Here is a 15241-nt window from a genome sequence, read left to right on the forward strand (position 1 = left end):
AAGACACTTGCTGCAAGGCTAACTGTGGTCTCCAAATCTGCTATTCAATTTGCCTGGCAGTTCTGGACAAAGGACTAAACTCAGCTACATTCTCCATGTAGAATTAGATCCCAGCAAATACTGAAAATAAAGAGCAGGAGATTTACAGCTGCATGAGTACTTCAAATAACTAGGTGACAATCCAGGTCCTGTAATTAATGAATGTAATTCCTACTATTACAACAATCTGTAGCATAAAACTAGTCATATTTACATGTAAAACAGTTAAAGGCCAAGTAGGCCATAAAACCCTGGACTTACCTTCCGACTCTGACGGTCTCCAGTAGCCTTTGATGTCATCTGCCCCCAGACTCAAGGTTTACTAGCCTCACCTATGGCAGGAGTGTTATATTACACTATTATGCACTTAAGCTACCACGTTAACAAGTTTCAGTTTTGGGCACTGAGTGAGACATTGTACAAGCGCACGCTGATGAATGATCAAGACGACCAGATAAGAGATATATCTTCAACCTGCGTGACGATTTTAACAAGTGTGTCAAACGTGATTTCATCGTGAACAAACGAATGATCATTTAGTTAAAATTTTCGAAAGACTCCAGCTGAGTAGTTGAATCCGTTTAAAGCGGTTACAGTGAGGCGTTTTAGCGCAGAGCATGATTTTGAGGACATCTGGGAACAGCATTACTGCACAAAACCGTTTTATTTAAAAAAGGGTCGACAATGGACAGGTACATGAGAACGCTTTTTTGGTAACTGCACTGTTAACAGTTACTTTCTACATGTGTCACACTCCTACAGCTTAGCAGTTTAAATTTTCACAGAAACGCCACAAGGAGGTTTAGTTTTCGATGGAAAGGTTTAACAAGATGAGCCAACGTGCAGACTAAATTTAATACCAAATATGATTCAGTTCAATTACGACTACAGTCACAAGTATCGCCTAGAAACTGCTGCTGAAATGGTTCAGCTGTCTAAAGTTACAAACCACATCAGAAGACTAATTACTCAAAACGTAAGAATACAATAAAAAAAACGCCTAACTCAAGACGTCAAGCATTAAAAATACTACAGCACAATGAAACTAAAACAATCAGGGGGGGGAAAAAACGAGTGTAAAAAATTAATTAATTAAAACAAAAACAGACGTGGACGTCGGCATTTCGGTTCCTCCTGTGAGCATCTTAGGGGAACGTAACGCGCTCAGCCACAGACATGGAGTGGACAGTGTCACGTGCATCAGGAGGCGGGCGAGCGGCGACGCAGTCGAACGACGATTCCTGAAAAAAGAGCAAATGACACAAATGAACTGTCTGCAACTGCTGATGCAAAGCATGTTGGTCCATCGTAAGGACCTACATGTTGACTCTTCTCGAGTTTTTGCGTCTCGAGTCCCGTTTTTTAAGTCACACAGACTTAGACCCAGACCTGTCCTAGACTGGACAGTCTGCCTTTGTCGGATTATGCCCGACATTTAAATAGGTATTGGTTAAAATCCAGAGTGAGGGCACAGACGTGCATTGCAGACGTGCATTACCAACGAATTTACAACTTCGTACGCTTGCCTTTTCAAACCTTTTTCCCCACCAACAAGATCTGGAGCGAGCGGGACGGGTCACAGGCTGCCCCTGCCTGTACAGGGACGAAGGGCAATTGCGAAAAAGAAATGAGTACCAATCTACCTCAAACCTAGTCTCACCTTCACATGCCGAGGCTTTGCTTAATAAGCGTAGCGAGCAGGCGGTGGCGGGGGCAGCCGCTCTGCGTAGGGGTCCCTGGCACGTGGAACTCCGTATGCTGGGACCCGGGGTACCGGAGAGAGTCGGGAGCGCTCGTAGGAGTAGCCGTTACTGGCGGGGGGCATTGGCGTGTTAGGCGCTCTTCTGAGGGGGCTGCGATCTCGGGCGTAGTACGAGGCCGGAGGAGGAGGGAGGGGTCGACGCTCATACGGGTCAAGCGAGGGGGTCATAAGGCGGTCTCGGACGACGGCTGCGGGGGGAGGGGGAGGAGGAGGGGCGCCGCCATGTTGATCCTCGTAGGAGGCGATGCCATACGGACGGGCTCTGTATTTCTCGTAGTAATCTACCACACCGAATCTTTCCCTCTCACCCTCATAGGGACGCTCGGGATAAACGGCTCGCCTAGGCGGAGGGGGCGGCAGAGGAGGGGCTGGGTAACCTGGGGGCATATGGCCAAGGCGGCCTCTTAGGTAGCCGGGTGGGGGAGGCTCAGGCCTCTCTCCTGGATAGCGCGGGGGCCAGTAGCCACCTCTGTCTGGGGGGGGAGGCGGGTAGTCTTCTCGCTCGTCTTGTCTGGGACGGCTCTTGGAAATCTGGACATGGATGCGTTTCCCTAAAAGCGCAAAAAAAAAAAATGGATGAAGAAAATACAAATTGAACCTGGTTTAAAATAAGTGCAACCATCTTGATTTAAGTTGGCCTCTTTCTTACCTTGGAATTCAGTGTTGTCAAGTCCCTTGATGGCATCCATGGCCTCGTCGGAGTTGGACATGTGTACAAAAGCAAAATTCTTGACGACGGCACACTCCGAGACTGTGCCGTACTCCTCAAAGAGAGTGCGGAGCTCGTCGTCGGCTCCCTTCTCCACGTTTGCGACGTGCAGCTTGACCGAGCCGTAGTTCTTGCCGTGGCTGGCCTCCACGTTGATCGGCGTGCCATGGAGCTTGTACAGGTGCAGTGTTTTGATGGCCTTGGTGGCCTCCTTGCGGTCCTCCATGTGTACGAAAGCGTAGTTCTTGATGATGGCGCACTCTGTGACCGTTCCGTACTGAGTGAAGAGTGCCTTGATCTCGTCCTGGTCTGCCTCTCGGGGCAGGTTCCCCACAAATATTTTCACCATTGCTAAAGACCTGTTCCAAGAGAATTTAGAGAAAACGGGATATTTAGGGAAACTATTAAAAACGAACGACGTGTACCTATGAATATACAGTTTTGCAGTGCCCTTTGATCTGCTAATCCACGGCGCAAATTGAGCAGGCCCATCCACCGCAAAATGGCTGACGACGGAGTAATTAATATTGCAATTATTTTTACACGATCTATGAACGTTATTTTAATAGTTTAACATTTCTTTCGTATCTGTTGCAGTTAAAACGACACGATGCTGTTAATTAGCCACGCCTGCACAAAACGTTGGTCTGGCATATTTGCTTCTGCTAACCGTTAGCTCGTCAAGCCACGCCGTTACACAAAGCGCCGCTGTCCATGTGCACAGCAGCGAGCCCACGAACACGCACGGGTTGGCACATCTGTTTTAATCATATTTATTCGTACAAGTATCAAGACGGCGACGTTTTAAAATTTTTTTACCTTCAGACCGCGACGCCTCGACAGAGAATTAAAGTCCGTGTCAAGATATTTCCTCCGACCAACTTCCGCTCTTTCTCCCCTTTTTTCTTTTTTTCCTTAACCGACAAGCTTCCGGTTTTCGTTCTATTTCGCCTGCGCCTGCTCAAGTCCCAACCACACCGCCCCTCTCGTCCAATAAAATAACTACTTAATGCATTTCTGCCAAATGCAGACGGTATTAATATGGCGTATATACACTTACACTTATATATTATTTTTTTTACACGATATATATATAAGTAATGAGTCCATCATGATTTGTCGGCTTAGTCCCTGTCCCCTTTCAGTTCACCCCTTTCCAAGTTTGCAAATATATCACCCTTTGAGAATTACTAACGTCACGTTTCACCATTTGGCTCATGTCGTATTCCCGGCACCAGAGAGCAGGATCATAAAATAATAAAAGTTAGCCTACTCTATAAATGAATGTACAACAGTTCCGTTTAAGGGCTTAATTTCTTGCTACGGTTGTAAATACTTAATATGCAGTGACTTTCTTCTGTCATGTCTCACGTTGCATCATCGGGGAATTTCCGGAACCGTAATGCTACGTTCACTTGCTACTTTTTGAAAATTGTATATTCGAGAATAACGGTTCATTCACGAAGATTTCAACGGAAAAGTATATAAATAATTAGTCGCATATTCAAAAATGACTCGTCTTTTTTTCTTATAATGGGAGTAGTGACACATATCAGATTTATTTGGAGTAATATTAAATTAACAGTTTTTGTTTTATTGTATCTTATCAAGCAATTCGTTTGTTAAACGTCAATTCCCCTGCTCCGGGAAAACGCAGGGTCTCCAGCTTGCTTCTACCTCCCGACTAACAGTCTAAAACACAAATACATTACGTTTACCATGGTATAATTGAGAAAACAGGAAACAATAAGATGAAGATCTAGACTTTTCCTTTCGATTCACCCTTACTTTACCTCATCCGAAGGCATTTTACAACAGTCCGAATCCGCACGTGAACGCAGCATTGTTGTGTCTTGTGAGAGAAGGGCAGGACGAGTCTTCCTGTTTTCACTTACAAGAAGCAGCACCATTCGTAAGTTATCCCTGAGCGCCAGGAGTGGGCTGAATTTTGTTCTGTGGAAGGAGGGAAAAGCATCTGTCTATATTCAGCATAAGCATCAACATACAAGGTAAGGCACAAACATTGACACAACAGAGATTTATACATTTATTATAATTCTTTACATTAGTTTGAGTGAGGAACCACCCAATTTCACTTCTTTTTTTGTGTCTTTCATCACTGGTCAATCCTTTTGCTGATTTCATCAGGGGCCTTTACCACAATGAATGTGTCCCAGAAAATGGAGACAGAGGAAGATCTCCTGACTTGTCTCCGCGTCAAGCTTTACCACCCACAGCAGAGTGGCCGGGGCCTTTACACGCTGCTGCCTCTTGGGAAGAGGTGCAGACACTCAGCAGATGACCCCCTCAGGCTGGGCCGTGACGCCACGGCCTGCACCTATGCCCTGGCCGACCCCCGGGTGTCCCGCAAACAGCTGGCCCTCCACGCCTACCGCTCACCCCAGAGCCCGGACATGCTGTTCACCATCCAGAACCTGAGCCAGAGGGCACGGCTGTCAGTGAACAGCGCGGCTCTGGGCTACCTGGAGAGGGCAGATCTGCCAGACAAGGCCCTGATCCGGTTTGGAGAGTATGAAATTGTGATCATCCTTGAGTCCGGCGACGCCAAGGGGAGCTTTGAGGTGGAGTTTGAGGTGCTGGCGGTGCCTCCGTCCAGGGAGACGTGCATGTGTGTGCCTAGTATGACCCCTGTCATGGACACAGGCTCATGTGTGACGAATGGTTTCTCAGCCGAGTTCACGGCAATTGGCCCCCTGGAGACCGATGAGACTCTCATGTGTCATTTTTGATGTGTCAAATGCTGTGACTTGTTTTTAACTCTGTATCTGACTTGCAATTTTAAAGCAATGCAAAATGCTTGTATTTGCTTCCTGTTTGTAATGTAAAATCGTAGTATTATTTTTCACCTTTTGTGTTTTACTCCCATTTATATATATTAACAAGCTGTGATCTTTAAAAAAAACTACTTTTTAAAAATGTAAATGCTATAAATTTTTGACTTGTGCACATTAAAATTGTATTTTGGTAACATGCTTTGTGGTTGTTTTTAAATACTGAATAACAGCCATAGGTGACACTTCAGTTAAACTCAGTCACAGAGACATTCATGGCAAAATCGTCTTCACAAAACAGTTAAATAGCTCAAGCTTTTCTTTGAGTTCAGGTTCCAGGGACAAGCTGTGCGTACACTTCTCTTCTCTGCAACAAATTCTTTGAAACTCTTGCGCATTCAAGTATTATTTTACTTACAGCAACTAAAAATATCAATAAAACAGTGTGAAATTACTCCATTACATGTGAACTTGAGCCTTTTTCTGACAGTCTTATCGAGAAAATATACATAAGATGGAAAAGTAGAAATACTTGTTTTGCATAATGGCCCATTTCTATGTACTGTTATAACATATTACCTAAGAATTATTAGTACTGACACTGTGTAAGGAGTATTTTAATATTAAATCTAATCCAGATAGTTTATTTGAACTTTTTTACATAAGTAAATAATACATTCTGTTTTAGCTGAATTACAAACTAGCACCTACAGCTGTGGAGTAAATGCAGTGTTGTATAAATATAAAATAGCATAAGACAGTAAATAATTGACAATAAGTTTTTTTTGCTTGTAATTAGTGATTTCTAAGTAATTAGTGTCATAATATAAATTCGAATTGGCTAAATACATTGGTTGAGACTGAACTATGTATTTCAAAAAATAGTGGAGGTTCTCTGAGGGGGCCCACAGAGACTGCTTATGTATAGGGCCCAGAATTTGGTTCTACACCGCTGCTCATATATGCATATGTTGGAAGGTTATGCCTAAGACAAATCTGTGCCTGCTGCTCATTGGCCTATTTTTTGTATAGAATTTAGAACTGTTCTGTTGGCATTCACTCTCTCTTTGCTTTGAAGCAAAGGTCCACTTTGCTTCAGGAAAATGTCTCCAACTAGACCTTGAATTTTAATGCTCTACAGCAACTCTGGTCAGGAGACCAGAGTTAAACATCATGTATAACTTGCATTATGATTTAGTGCCATATTGAAGTATGCTGGGTTCCTAATTAATAACAACTGTCAAATCAAATAAAGAAAAAAGGCCTAAATTCAATAACTTTTCAACAATGTTTATTATCAGTTTTCACATTGACCTGGAGGATTTCTCATCTCACAGTTAAATAAGGACAAAACATACAGGTTTAAAAATGAGTATCTACAGTCTCAGAACACAAAACGTGTGTGTGTGTGTGTGTGTGTGTGGGTGGGGGTGAGGGGGCAGAGCGACAGGGAGAGAAGCGCAGTTGGCTGCAGTAATGAATGTGCGGTGGTGGTTACGCCTCAATTTGAAAGAGAAGTGTCAGTGTGTCCTTTGTCATGCTGTTGAGGAAAGTAGGGGGGTTGGTCCCAGAGGGAGACAGCGCTTCAGCCCTGGAGATCGTGAAACTTATCCCATGCTTCCCGACTACGCACGACGCCAAGCCGGAAAATATCAACACCGGTGTAGTGACAACTAACGCTCCACCAGTAAAATGAAAAACCGTGTGAACATTTAATAATTTCGAGGAGAGGACAGAGTCCGCCTATTAGTGACCCCTGCTGTAGTGTATGGTGGTTCCAGCTCTCTACATCACTAACACAACATCTGTAATACCGGCATCTGCCTTTTGCCATATAATCATTAATGGAATATAATTTTTTTTACCATATATCTATAATTACATTTATTTTATATTGTATGTGTTCTAATGGAGGGTTGACGAGCTATTCTGTCTATTTCAAAACATCTTTTCCACTTTGAAATTACGCATTCACCAAAAGCTTAAAATGTCCCAGTTTTCCACCAGCACTTAAACGCAGCGCATGTTTGTGAATCGTTTCGGAGCTGCCTGAGGAAAAACAGTCTCAAAAGGCCGATTTGTGCGTATCAGGAGATCCGTGCACACACATTTAACAATCTGTGAATACAAACAATGTCACGTTTTTGGACATTTGTACTCATAGGAAGCTGTTGGAAAGCGAACCTTTATTTGATCATGTGCACAGATTGCTTCGTATTTGTGTGGATTTGAACACGCATTTGTGACGACCCAAAGTTATGCACAAACCATTGTACGCATTTGTAACTCGTCTTTTGCTTGTAGATCATGTGATACACATTTGTGACCTTTTTTCGAGACTACTTTCTTTAGTCAACAGTGAAGACACACTGGTGAGTTATTCTGTTTGCATTTGCGTCGTGGTCCAGAATCTAGTCCAGTGTGGTAAATGATCTTGCTGAAATTACAAGCAGTAAACAAGATCTTTATCTACTCATAGAGCCAGAAGGTTGATCAGTGTCACTTTGGTTAATCACAAAAGCAGGTTTCAGGAATGGCGAGAACAGCGATTAAAACACTCTTGTTGACCTTGGGCTTCCAAAAGTGCAAATACCATTTAGTCATATTCCCATATTACTGGTTATAATATTGATGAAAATCTGTCCATGCATTGTCAAGTTATTTTGTAAACCTCTTTGTGTGGCTATGCCAGCATGCAGGAAAATCAACAGAAGTTAGGAAGCAATGCATGGAGGTGGCCTTGGTATTAATGACAGATTTTAAATGGAATTTCTTCTTGATTGTACATTGACTTTGTACATTTTACTTTACTGCGTCAGGAAATACACAGGTCGAGCTTCAATATTTAAAGGTGTCTTTATTCCTCAATCTACTATGTGAGAAAAAGTGCAAGGTGTGAAAAGAAAAAAGATATACTCAAGAACAAAATGGAACATGTATTCTCATGCAACACAATTCATATCTTTAAAATGTTTTAACGTTCTATGTAAAGTCATCATCATAAATTCATTGAAATATTCCATTTCTGGTGCTCTGCCTACTGAATTACTGCTTATTCAGTCAGTGGTGGAATGTAACTAAATATATTTACTCAGTGTTGAGGTTTTTCACAGTTGGAAGAAGTGGTAAAAAGTATTTACTTAAGTAAAAGTTTTAGTACAACAATGTGAAAACAAGATATTCATATAAAAACAATCATACAATACCAATTTTCATGATTGTAAAAGAGGCAGAACTATGGGTAAGTAAAAGAGGAATAGCTAAAATGTCCATGCGGCTGCATCCTCTGTTTTTTGCATTTTGATTTTTCCCTACAATAACCTATAGACCGTTGGTTTCTCCTTTAAAAAGAGACAAATCATGATGTTGGTCACTGCAGAATAAGCATGTCTGTATATTTCATAACTGGAACAGATGGGGTTGAACTACTGTTCGGTTTTTTTTACAGTCTGTTTTTCAAGTTTAAGTCCAACCGTATTCTACTGGTGTCACTTGCCACAAGGCATCAAGATGCAACCGAACAGGTTCTCTGACGACTTAACTGGAACATTCCACTTCCTGTAAAGACGACAACAGATGTTTCAATCAAGGTTGGCAAAACACACCGGCCTCTGAGGGACTTCACGGTGAACGTGTGCTGCCTTACCTATGGCCACGGGAGCGGCCAGTCCCATCAGGTTCTGTGAATTCAAATCGAGACGCATCATGGTCATCACACAAGCAGAGGCGAGCCTGTGAACAAACACAAAGGCCAGTGATCCTACACATCACTGACAAAAAAACTAAACAACATTTCTATTATTTCTCAATTGCCTCCTCCCTAGGTTGCATTTCCAGATTTATAACCAAATTAAAAATAAGCACCATTTACATCTTTACAATTATTTCTGAAACTACATATTTTCAATGCTCAAGTAAAATTGAAGTATTTTCTATACCAAATAAAATAATAAAAACACTAAAGTGTAATAAAATAGTCGATGACCAAAGCTAATTTTTTTCCCTTAGGACTTCGTTCACTTTTAATGAGTCCCCTGACAAAAACAAAAAACATCTTCCAGATTTAGATGTAATTTTAAAATTTTGACTTGGGTGGGAAATTTGCAGTATGAATGTTAGAACACCATTGAGTCATAAATGTTAAATAGTACCGTTTGAACAATATCTACCTCTTCCTTCAGGATGCTGGATGTCTTCCAGGGACGACTTACCATGAGGCTGGGATCTCCTGCATAGAGTCTAACAACCTACAAAGAGCACAGATGCTAAGAATACCAAGACAGCATGCAAAATGTGGTACATGAAAGTCATAAAATGTTCAGTGTGAGATGCAAGATGACAGAAAACGGCAGCCACTGCACAGCTCAGTTAATTGTTTACTTCTACCGTTTTTACTTCAGTTGACGCACCTAAAAACGGAAGTTTAGAGTTTATTTGTTTTGTGGAGCAGCTACAGATTTCCTCAGCATAATTAAACGTTGAGGGAAGTCAGATTCCAAGTCTACTTTTTTTCATGTTCCGGGTTGCCTCTATGCGTACATTTTACACTGCTAATCAATTTTAACGCCTTTAGGACGTCGCGATCTGCTGCTCTGGCGTGGAGATGAGGTTGCCTGACAAACAATGAACTTGGGTCACACAAACGTTTTATCGCTTTCACTGTAAAAATGAGCGGGAGATAGAGAACATCACCTACCACGTCAAGCCGATAATTCAAGGGTGTGGAGAATAAAACTGAAAGCGTGTTCCGAGTTTAATGCCTGGGTATCGCTAAGTGTATCGGGTCTGGTGAGGCAGTCGAGTGATTCGGCCAAAAGGTCCTACCCAGGGTGGAATAATTTGACAGCTAAAACGGCATTTTTGGTTTCAGTTGTTTATTAAAAAGCCTTCAAAATGAAAAGCAACTTGTAAAGTAAATAAAATCATACATAACGGTGCTATAGATTCTGTTTACGCAAGAAAAGATGAACAAAAAGAATAAAAAGAACAAAACCACACTGAAACTTTTGATTTGTCATGCTAGCATGTGTCGCAAATTTTGAGATTATTGTACAACCCGCCACACCAAGTATTATATTAAAGCACTTCCAAACTGAATTTTTTTTATCTGATTTTCACTGACCATTTTGAGATCAACCACCAAACTAAGTCTGAACACTAAATAATCTTCCCTTGTTCAGAAATTACTTATTTAGAGAGATTGAAAGGCAGAGTTTTTGCAGTACTACGTCACACTGGAGTAGACTTAAGCACCGTCCTATAAACATCAAAGGATTTGAACAATGAAACAAGCAGAGGAAAAGAAAAAAAAAGCATGAACAGCTCTGAAAAGTACGTGAACTGGAGACATGGATCGTATGGTATTTGTTTTTCTAAATATGGGGCTGTCCGCAATACAGTATCTTCCAGTAAGTCTCAGGCGAACGCAACGCAATCCGTCGTCGACGAGGGGGATGTATAGCGCCACGTGCATCAGCAGACGACGACGATCTTGTCATATTCTAAACCTGAAAAGAGAGCACACACCACATGTCAAGGAGCGCGTTTTACTCAGGGATCGCGCGAAAGACTGATGTTTGATGTTAAAGCAGCAGTGTTTTAGGATTCTACCAGCAATGTTTGATGGTTGATTACTGATCTGCTGGCTGAGGTAAATCTGAGGACTGAGAACTCTGACTGTTTTAAGACGTGATGCTACCTTACTTCACGGCTTTGGCTCTCATATTTCTGTACACATTCAGTCATTTGAATCATTTTTCAAGCATTTCAGATATGCAATCATGATGTCAACACCCTTGTTCTGTTCTCACCTTGTATTAGATTCTCAGATGCCTAGTAGCCTGCATAGTGAGGTGGTGGCGGCGGCGGTGGCGGCAGCGCTCTCTCTGAAAAGGAGTCCCTGGGATGGGGAGCTGCATACATCGGCGCTCGGGGCATCGGAGAGAGCTGAGATCGCTCGTAGGAGAACCCGTTACCCGTGGACGGGGCAGGTGGTAGGGGGGCACGTCTGATAGGGCTCCGGTCTCTGGCCATGTAGGAGGGAGGCGCATGCAGAAGCGGGCGCCGCTCATACGGGTCAGGGGGCCCCATTCCGAGGCGTTCTCTAACCAGTGCAGAGGAAGGAGGCGGAGGAGGAGGGATGGCGCGCCTGTCATCATAGCTCGCGCCGCTAAAAGGACGGGCCCTGAATTTCTCGTAGTAATCGACCACCCCGTAGCCATCTCCCTCGCCGTAGCCGCTGTCGGGATACGCTGCTCGTCTCGGGGGAGGCGGTGGCGGAGGTGGAGGCGGATAATCGGACATACGGCCTCTGTAGGGAGGCTCGGGCCCCATCCCTGGACCCGGGAAGCGCGGGGGGTAAAAGCCTCCTCTGCCGGGCGGCGGTGGATAGGCATCCTCCTCGGGTGGCCCCCTGGGTCTGCTTTTTGAAATCTGAACATGTATGCGCTTCCCTGGGAGAGAGAAAAACATTTGTGCCTCAATTTCAAAGGAGGCTCAATACAAACAGGACACCGTAGAACGTCAAAATGAACTTACCTTGAAACTCTGCGTTATCCAGGCCTTTAATGGCATCCATGGCCTCGTCGGAATTGGCCATGTGCACAAAGGCAAAGTCTTTGACGATGGCACACTCCGTGACCATGCCGTACTCCTCGAAAAGCGCGCGGAGCTCGTCGTCGGCCCCCCTCTCCACGTTGGCGACGTGTAGCTTCACGGGGCCCTGGCCCTTGCCTCGGCTGAGCTCCACATTGATGGGCCGGCCGCCCAGCTTGTAGAGATGGAGCTCGCGGATGGCTTTGGTGGCGGCCTTGCGGTCCTCCATGTGCACGAACGCATAGTTTTTGTACTTGGCACATTCCGTCACTGTGCCGTGCTGAGTAAACAGAGCCTCGACTTCCTCCTTCGTCGCGTGCTGAGACAGATTCCCGATGAAAATCTTCACCATGGTTCGCTAGCGTTGTGCCTCCTCTCTCGACAATGGCTACAGACGGGGGGGGAGATAACACAGGTCACCATGTACTCACAGACAGAAACCACAGAGCAGCTGGTGAGCAGATCAACGTCACTATCAGGAAATAGAAAGCTTAGTACTCGGGACGCCTGCAGGCTAAAGGGGCCACCACACCGAAGCATTGCTAAAGTCTATCACCAAATATATTTCACGGCATTGTTACTTCGGTTTCAATGTGGTTATTGGTCCAAATCTGTACGACTTTAATACATAAGTAAAGTTCATTTGTTTGTACTTCCTGGCCAGTGAGCTGCTAGTCGGGCTCGTTTCATTTGAAACGGACGGCATATATTAGCAAGCTAACGTTAGCAACCAGCCATTTTGTCGCCTGTGACCAAACTTCATACATTTCCCTTTAGCAACTGGCAGCATGAGGTAGTTTTTCATTTACATGCGTGTAAAAGTATTGTGTCGATAAAGGGCAACATGGACGAATAAGAGAATGTAAGCGAACGTACTCACTGCTTGTGGAAGGCGCCACCACAAAGTCGAAACTTCAATATGACTAACAGGAAATACCGGTTGACGATGTGGACACATATAGGAATCTGATTGGCGGCTGGACGTGTCGCTCAAAGACTGCGGACTGTGATTGGGTGAAAAATAACGGGGGGGGGGGCAAAGGCATTTTGTTTCTCCTGCCGATTTTTTTTACTTAAGTTTGGTTTATGTGCTCTGACCGTGGATGTTTTATCGGAACTACGTTTTTATAATACATCCATTTGTATGGCCCCGCACCTTTTTTCAGGCTACACTCTGAAAGTAGTTTACCATGCACCGGTTATTCACAGATGCTTTTAACTGGATTTTGTTGTTACCAACACAACATTTCTGGACATTTCTGATCTCATGACTGAAACCGAAATCTAAATATTTTTTTCTTCCCAGGAATGAAAACGTTTTTTTTTTTATAGTCTTCTACATTATGTAGCAGCTACATGTCTTCTACTTTTTATGTTGTATTTTTTATGTAAGACATTCTGTCAATCCGTAATTTTTACAGATTCTATATTTATTTTTCATCTACATCCCTACATGCAAACAATTTTATGTATCAAAGACTGAACCATCATGTAGGAGGGAAAGAACGTTTTCAATCAAAGGAAATATAACCTACATTAAGAGTGTATGTTAGTCAGATGTTAAATATACCAAATATTCAAGAAGTCCCACTTTAGCATTACAGGAGAATTATTGAACAAACTATATTGTCATTAACCCATAAGAAGAAGAGATTATTGCAGCTTTAAATGTGTGTAGCCTTAAGTGTGGCTTATAGTATCTTTGACGGCGAGAGAAAGGATAAACAGATTTTTTTTGAATATCGAGGCCTGTAAAAAAAATTAAAACAGAAAGAAAATCTAAAACAATGTTGACATTGAGTATTTGGTTTAATTACTACTAATCGGATCTTTACATATTTGCGCCCTTGCAGTGTCTGTGTGATAAACGCTGTTGCTGTTTTTTAAACTAGAGAATAAATGTGTCATGTTTGATACTGAGAAAAAGTGTACTTTTCCTCAGTGTGGTGCTTTTATTATTAACATGCCATTTTACAGAAGAGTTGACCACCAAGTCGAGTGGCTCTGACTATGACGGTAAGTTTCCAGCAGAGGGAGACACAGGCTGATAGAAGTGAGGCCACAGAGGTGACCATGTGGATGATGGGATGCAGCATCATCTGAAATTATTCAGGAACAGTTATGAGCCTAAATTATTTCCCAACTTCCCTGTAGCGTTCCATGAAAAACAAAGTAAGCATCATGAATATGATTTAAACCAGAATCATTTTGTGGAACTGAAGAAGTAAACTATCACAGCAGGTTTTTACATGATTTGTGGCAAGTGAACTAATCTTAATGAAGACAAACACAAACAAAGCTATAGTGTAAGTATCTGTCCCCTTTAGATATTTACAATATATAAAACAACTTTCAAACCTCTAAGTGTCAGGTTACTCATGCACTGTAGCAGAATTTCCTGAGATTATCCCCAGTATTTTGTGGCATTCTTGTACTGTATTCTCTAACAGTGACTTTGCCCAGGTGTAATATATAATATGTATGTATAATAGACTATATTAAAAGGTATATATGTACCTTTTAATACAATATACCTTTTAATATATATATCAAAGCCATAAAACCCATGGAGCTTCAGCATATGCAGGCCTCAAGTGGTCTCCCTCACTACTGCCTTTCTATCATTCTCCTTGTATTTTATATATGTGCTTCGTTTTTCTATGTTAGGTTTTGTGTGAAATTAAAAACCAATTTCATTAAAAAAATTTAAAAAATAAAACATCAAGTCCACCACTTACATGACGATACATTCATTAAAGAGGAAATGATGCATCTTCTTCAGCGTATTCCATGAAACAACAACCATGGTCCTGTAAATACCCTGCTGAACCCCTCAACTTAAGTTAAGTGCCCGAGACCCATATCATAGGTAGAATTCTCCCATCAGCCAGTGTGAGCATTTGAGCTCCGGGAGGCGCTATAGTGTCCCTCTGGCAACTAAAACTGTTTTTTAAAAGTCCTCCATTCAAAGATCCATAAGTAATCTTAACTCCAAGTGACACCTGATCCACAGATGAAAAGAACTCTATCTGCAAAACAACCCTGTGTACGTGCCCGTTTTATTAACTGCTCATTGTTTTTATTACAGTATGCTTGTTTCTGTGATTCTGTCCCAGCCAAAGACAATTTTCCACTTTGTCAGACAATAAACTTCTTTCCTATCCTAATCTATATTTTGACATTAATTTAGATGAGGCAAAAATCAACTAAATTATAAAAATAGCTGGCCCTAACTAACAGTTCTATACAAAATTAGGATTACAAATGTATCACTGTAGTGACAGTTATATTTTATTTGTTTTTGTGGCAATGCAATAAGTCATTTTGAATACCTTGAATTGCTGC

General features: G+C 42.4%; 3 protein-coding genes across 7 annotated transcripts; 1 reads left to right on the plus strand and 2 right to left on the minus strand.

Moving 5' to 3' along the window:
• Positions 1–684: 684 nt before the first annotated feature.
• LOC118300080 (RNA-binding protein 4.1-like) lies at positions 685–3860 on the minus strand. 3 transcript variants are annotated; one of them, XM_047327392.1, is made up of 4 exons: positions 3718–3860; positions 2451–2869; positions 1700–2352; positions 685–1280 (listed from the first exon to the last, which is right to left on the minus strand). In XM_047327392.1, the coding sequence occupies exons 2-3, from the start codon at positions 2857–2859 to the stop codon at positions 1721–1723; spliced, it is 1041 nt and encodes a 346-aa protein (XP_047183348.1). In that variant the 5' UTR covers positions 2860–2869; positions 3718–3860; the 3' UTR covers positions 685–1280; positions 1700–1720. The 3 variants fall into 3 exon arrangements, with proteins under 3 accessions (XP_047183348.1, XP_047183341.1, XP_035480047.2); XM_047327385.1 differs by having other exon boundaries at positions 3706–3848; XM_035624154.2 differs by lacking the exon at positions 3718–3860 and adding an exon at positions 3330–3480.
• Positions 3861–4333: 473 nt separating this feature from the next.
• On the plus strand, positions 4334–5499 carry tifa (TRAF interacting protein with forkhead associated domain). The gene is made up of 2 exons (XM_035624163.2): positions 4334–4519; positions 4659–5499. The coding sequence occupies exon 2, from the start codon at positions 4673–4675 to the stop codon at positions 5258–5260; it is 588 nt and encodes a 195-aa protein (XP_035480056.1). The 5' UTR covers positions 4334–4519; positions 4659–4672; the 3' UTR covers positions 5261–5499.
• Positions 5500–8142: 2643 nt separating this feature from the next.
• On the minus strand, positions 8143–12927 carry LOC118300082 (RNA-binding protein 4B). 3 transcript variants are annotated; one of them, XR_004790042.2, is made up of 6 exons: positions 12773–12921; positions 11840–12284; positions 11113–11754; positions 9472–9549; positions 8949–9034; positions 8143–8860 (listed from the first exon to the last, which is right to left on the minus strand). XR_004790042.2 is itself a non-coding variant. In XM_035624156.2 (4 exons), exons 2-3 carry the CDS (start codon positions 12246–12248, stop codon positions 11135–11137), a joined length of 1029 nt encoding a protein of 342 aa, XP_035480049.1. In that variant the 5' UTR covers positions 12249–12284; positions 12777–12927; the 3' UTR covers positions 10160–10809; positions 11113–11134. The 3 variants fall into 3 exon arrangements, 2 of the variants coding, with proteins under 2 accessions (XP_035480049.1, XP_035480048.1); XM_035624156.2 differs by lacking the exons at positions 8143–8860; positions 8949–9034; positions 9472–9549 and adding an exon at positions 10160–10809 and having other exon boundaries at positions 12777–12927; XM_035624155.2 differs by lacking the exons at positions 8143–8860; positions 8949–9034; positions 9472–9549 and adding an exon at positions 10160–10809 and having other exon boundaries at positions 12773–12920.
• Between the last annotated feature and the right edge of the window lie 2314 nt (positions 12928–15241).

The sequence above is a fragment of the Scophthalmus maximus genome, chromosome 2 (genome assembly GCF_022379125.1).
Source record: "Scophthalmus maximus strain ysfricsl-2021 chromosome 2, ASM2237912v1, whole genome shotgun sequence".
NCBI classification, from domain to species: domain Eukaryota; kingdom Metazoa; phylum Chordata; class Actinopteri; order Pleuronectiformes; family Scophthalmidae; genus Scophthalmus; species Scophthalmus maximus.

Bases quoted from the DNA above. Each gene is read 5' to 3' on its own strand.
- LOC118300080 (XM_047327392.1), bottom strand. From the start codon at position 2,859: ATGGTGAAAATATTTGTGGGGAACCTGCCCCGAGAGGCAGACCAGGAC. The intron at 2,353-2,450 runs GTAAGAAAGAGG...TTGCGCTTTTAG, and splicing joins TGACAACACTGAATTCCAAG to GGAAACGCATCCATGTCCAG.
- tifa (XM_035624163.2), top strand. From the start codon at position 4,673: ATGAATGTGTCCCAGAAAATGGAGACAGAGGAAGATCTCCTGACTTGT.
- LOC118300082 (XM_035624156.2), bottom strand. From the start codon at position 12,248: ATGGTGAAGATTTTCATCGGGAATCTGTCTCAGCACGCGACGAAGGAG. The intron at 11,755-11,839 runs GTAAGTTCATTT...TCTCTCTCCCAG, and splicing joins GGATAACGCAGAGTTTCAAG to GGAAGCGCATACATGTTCAG.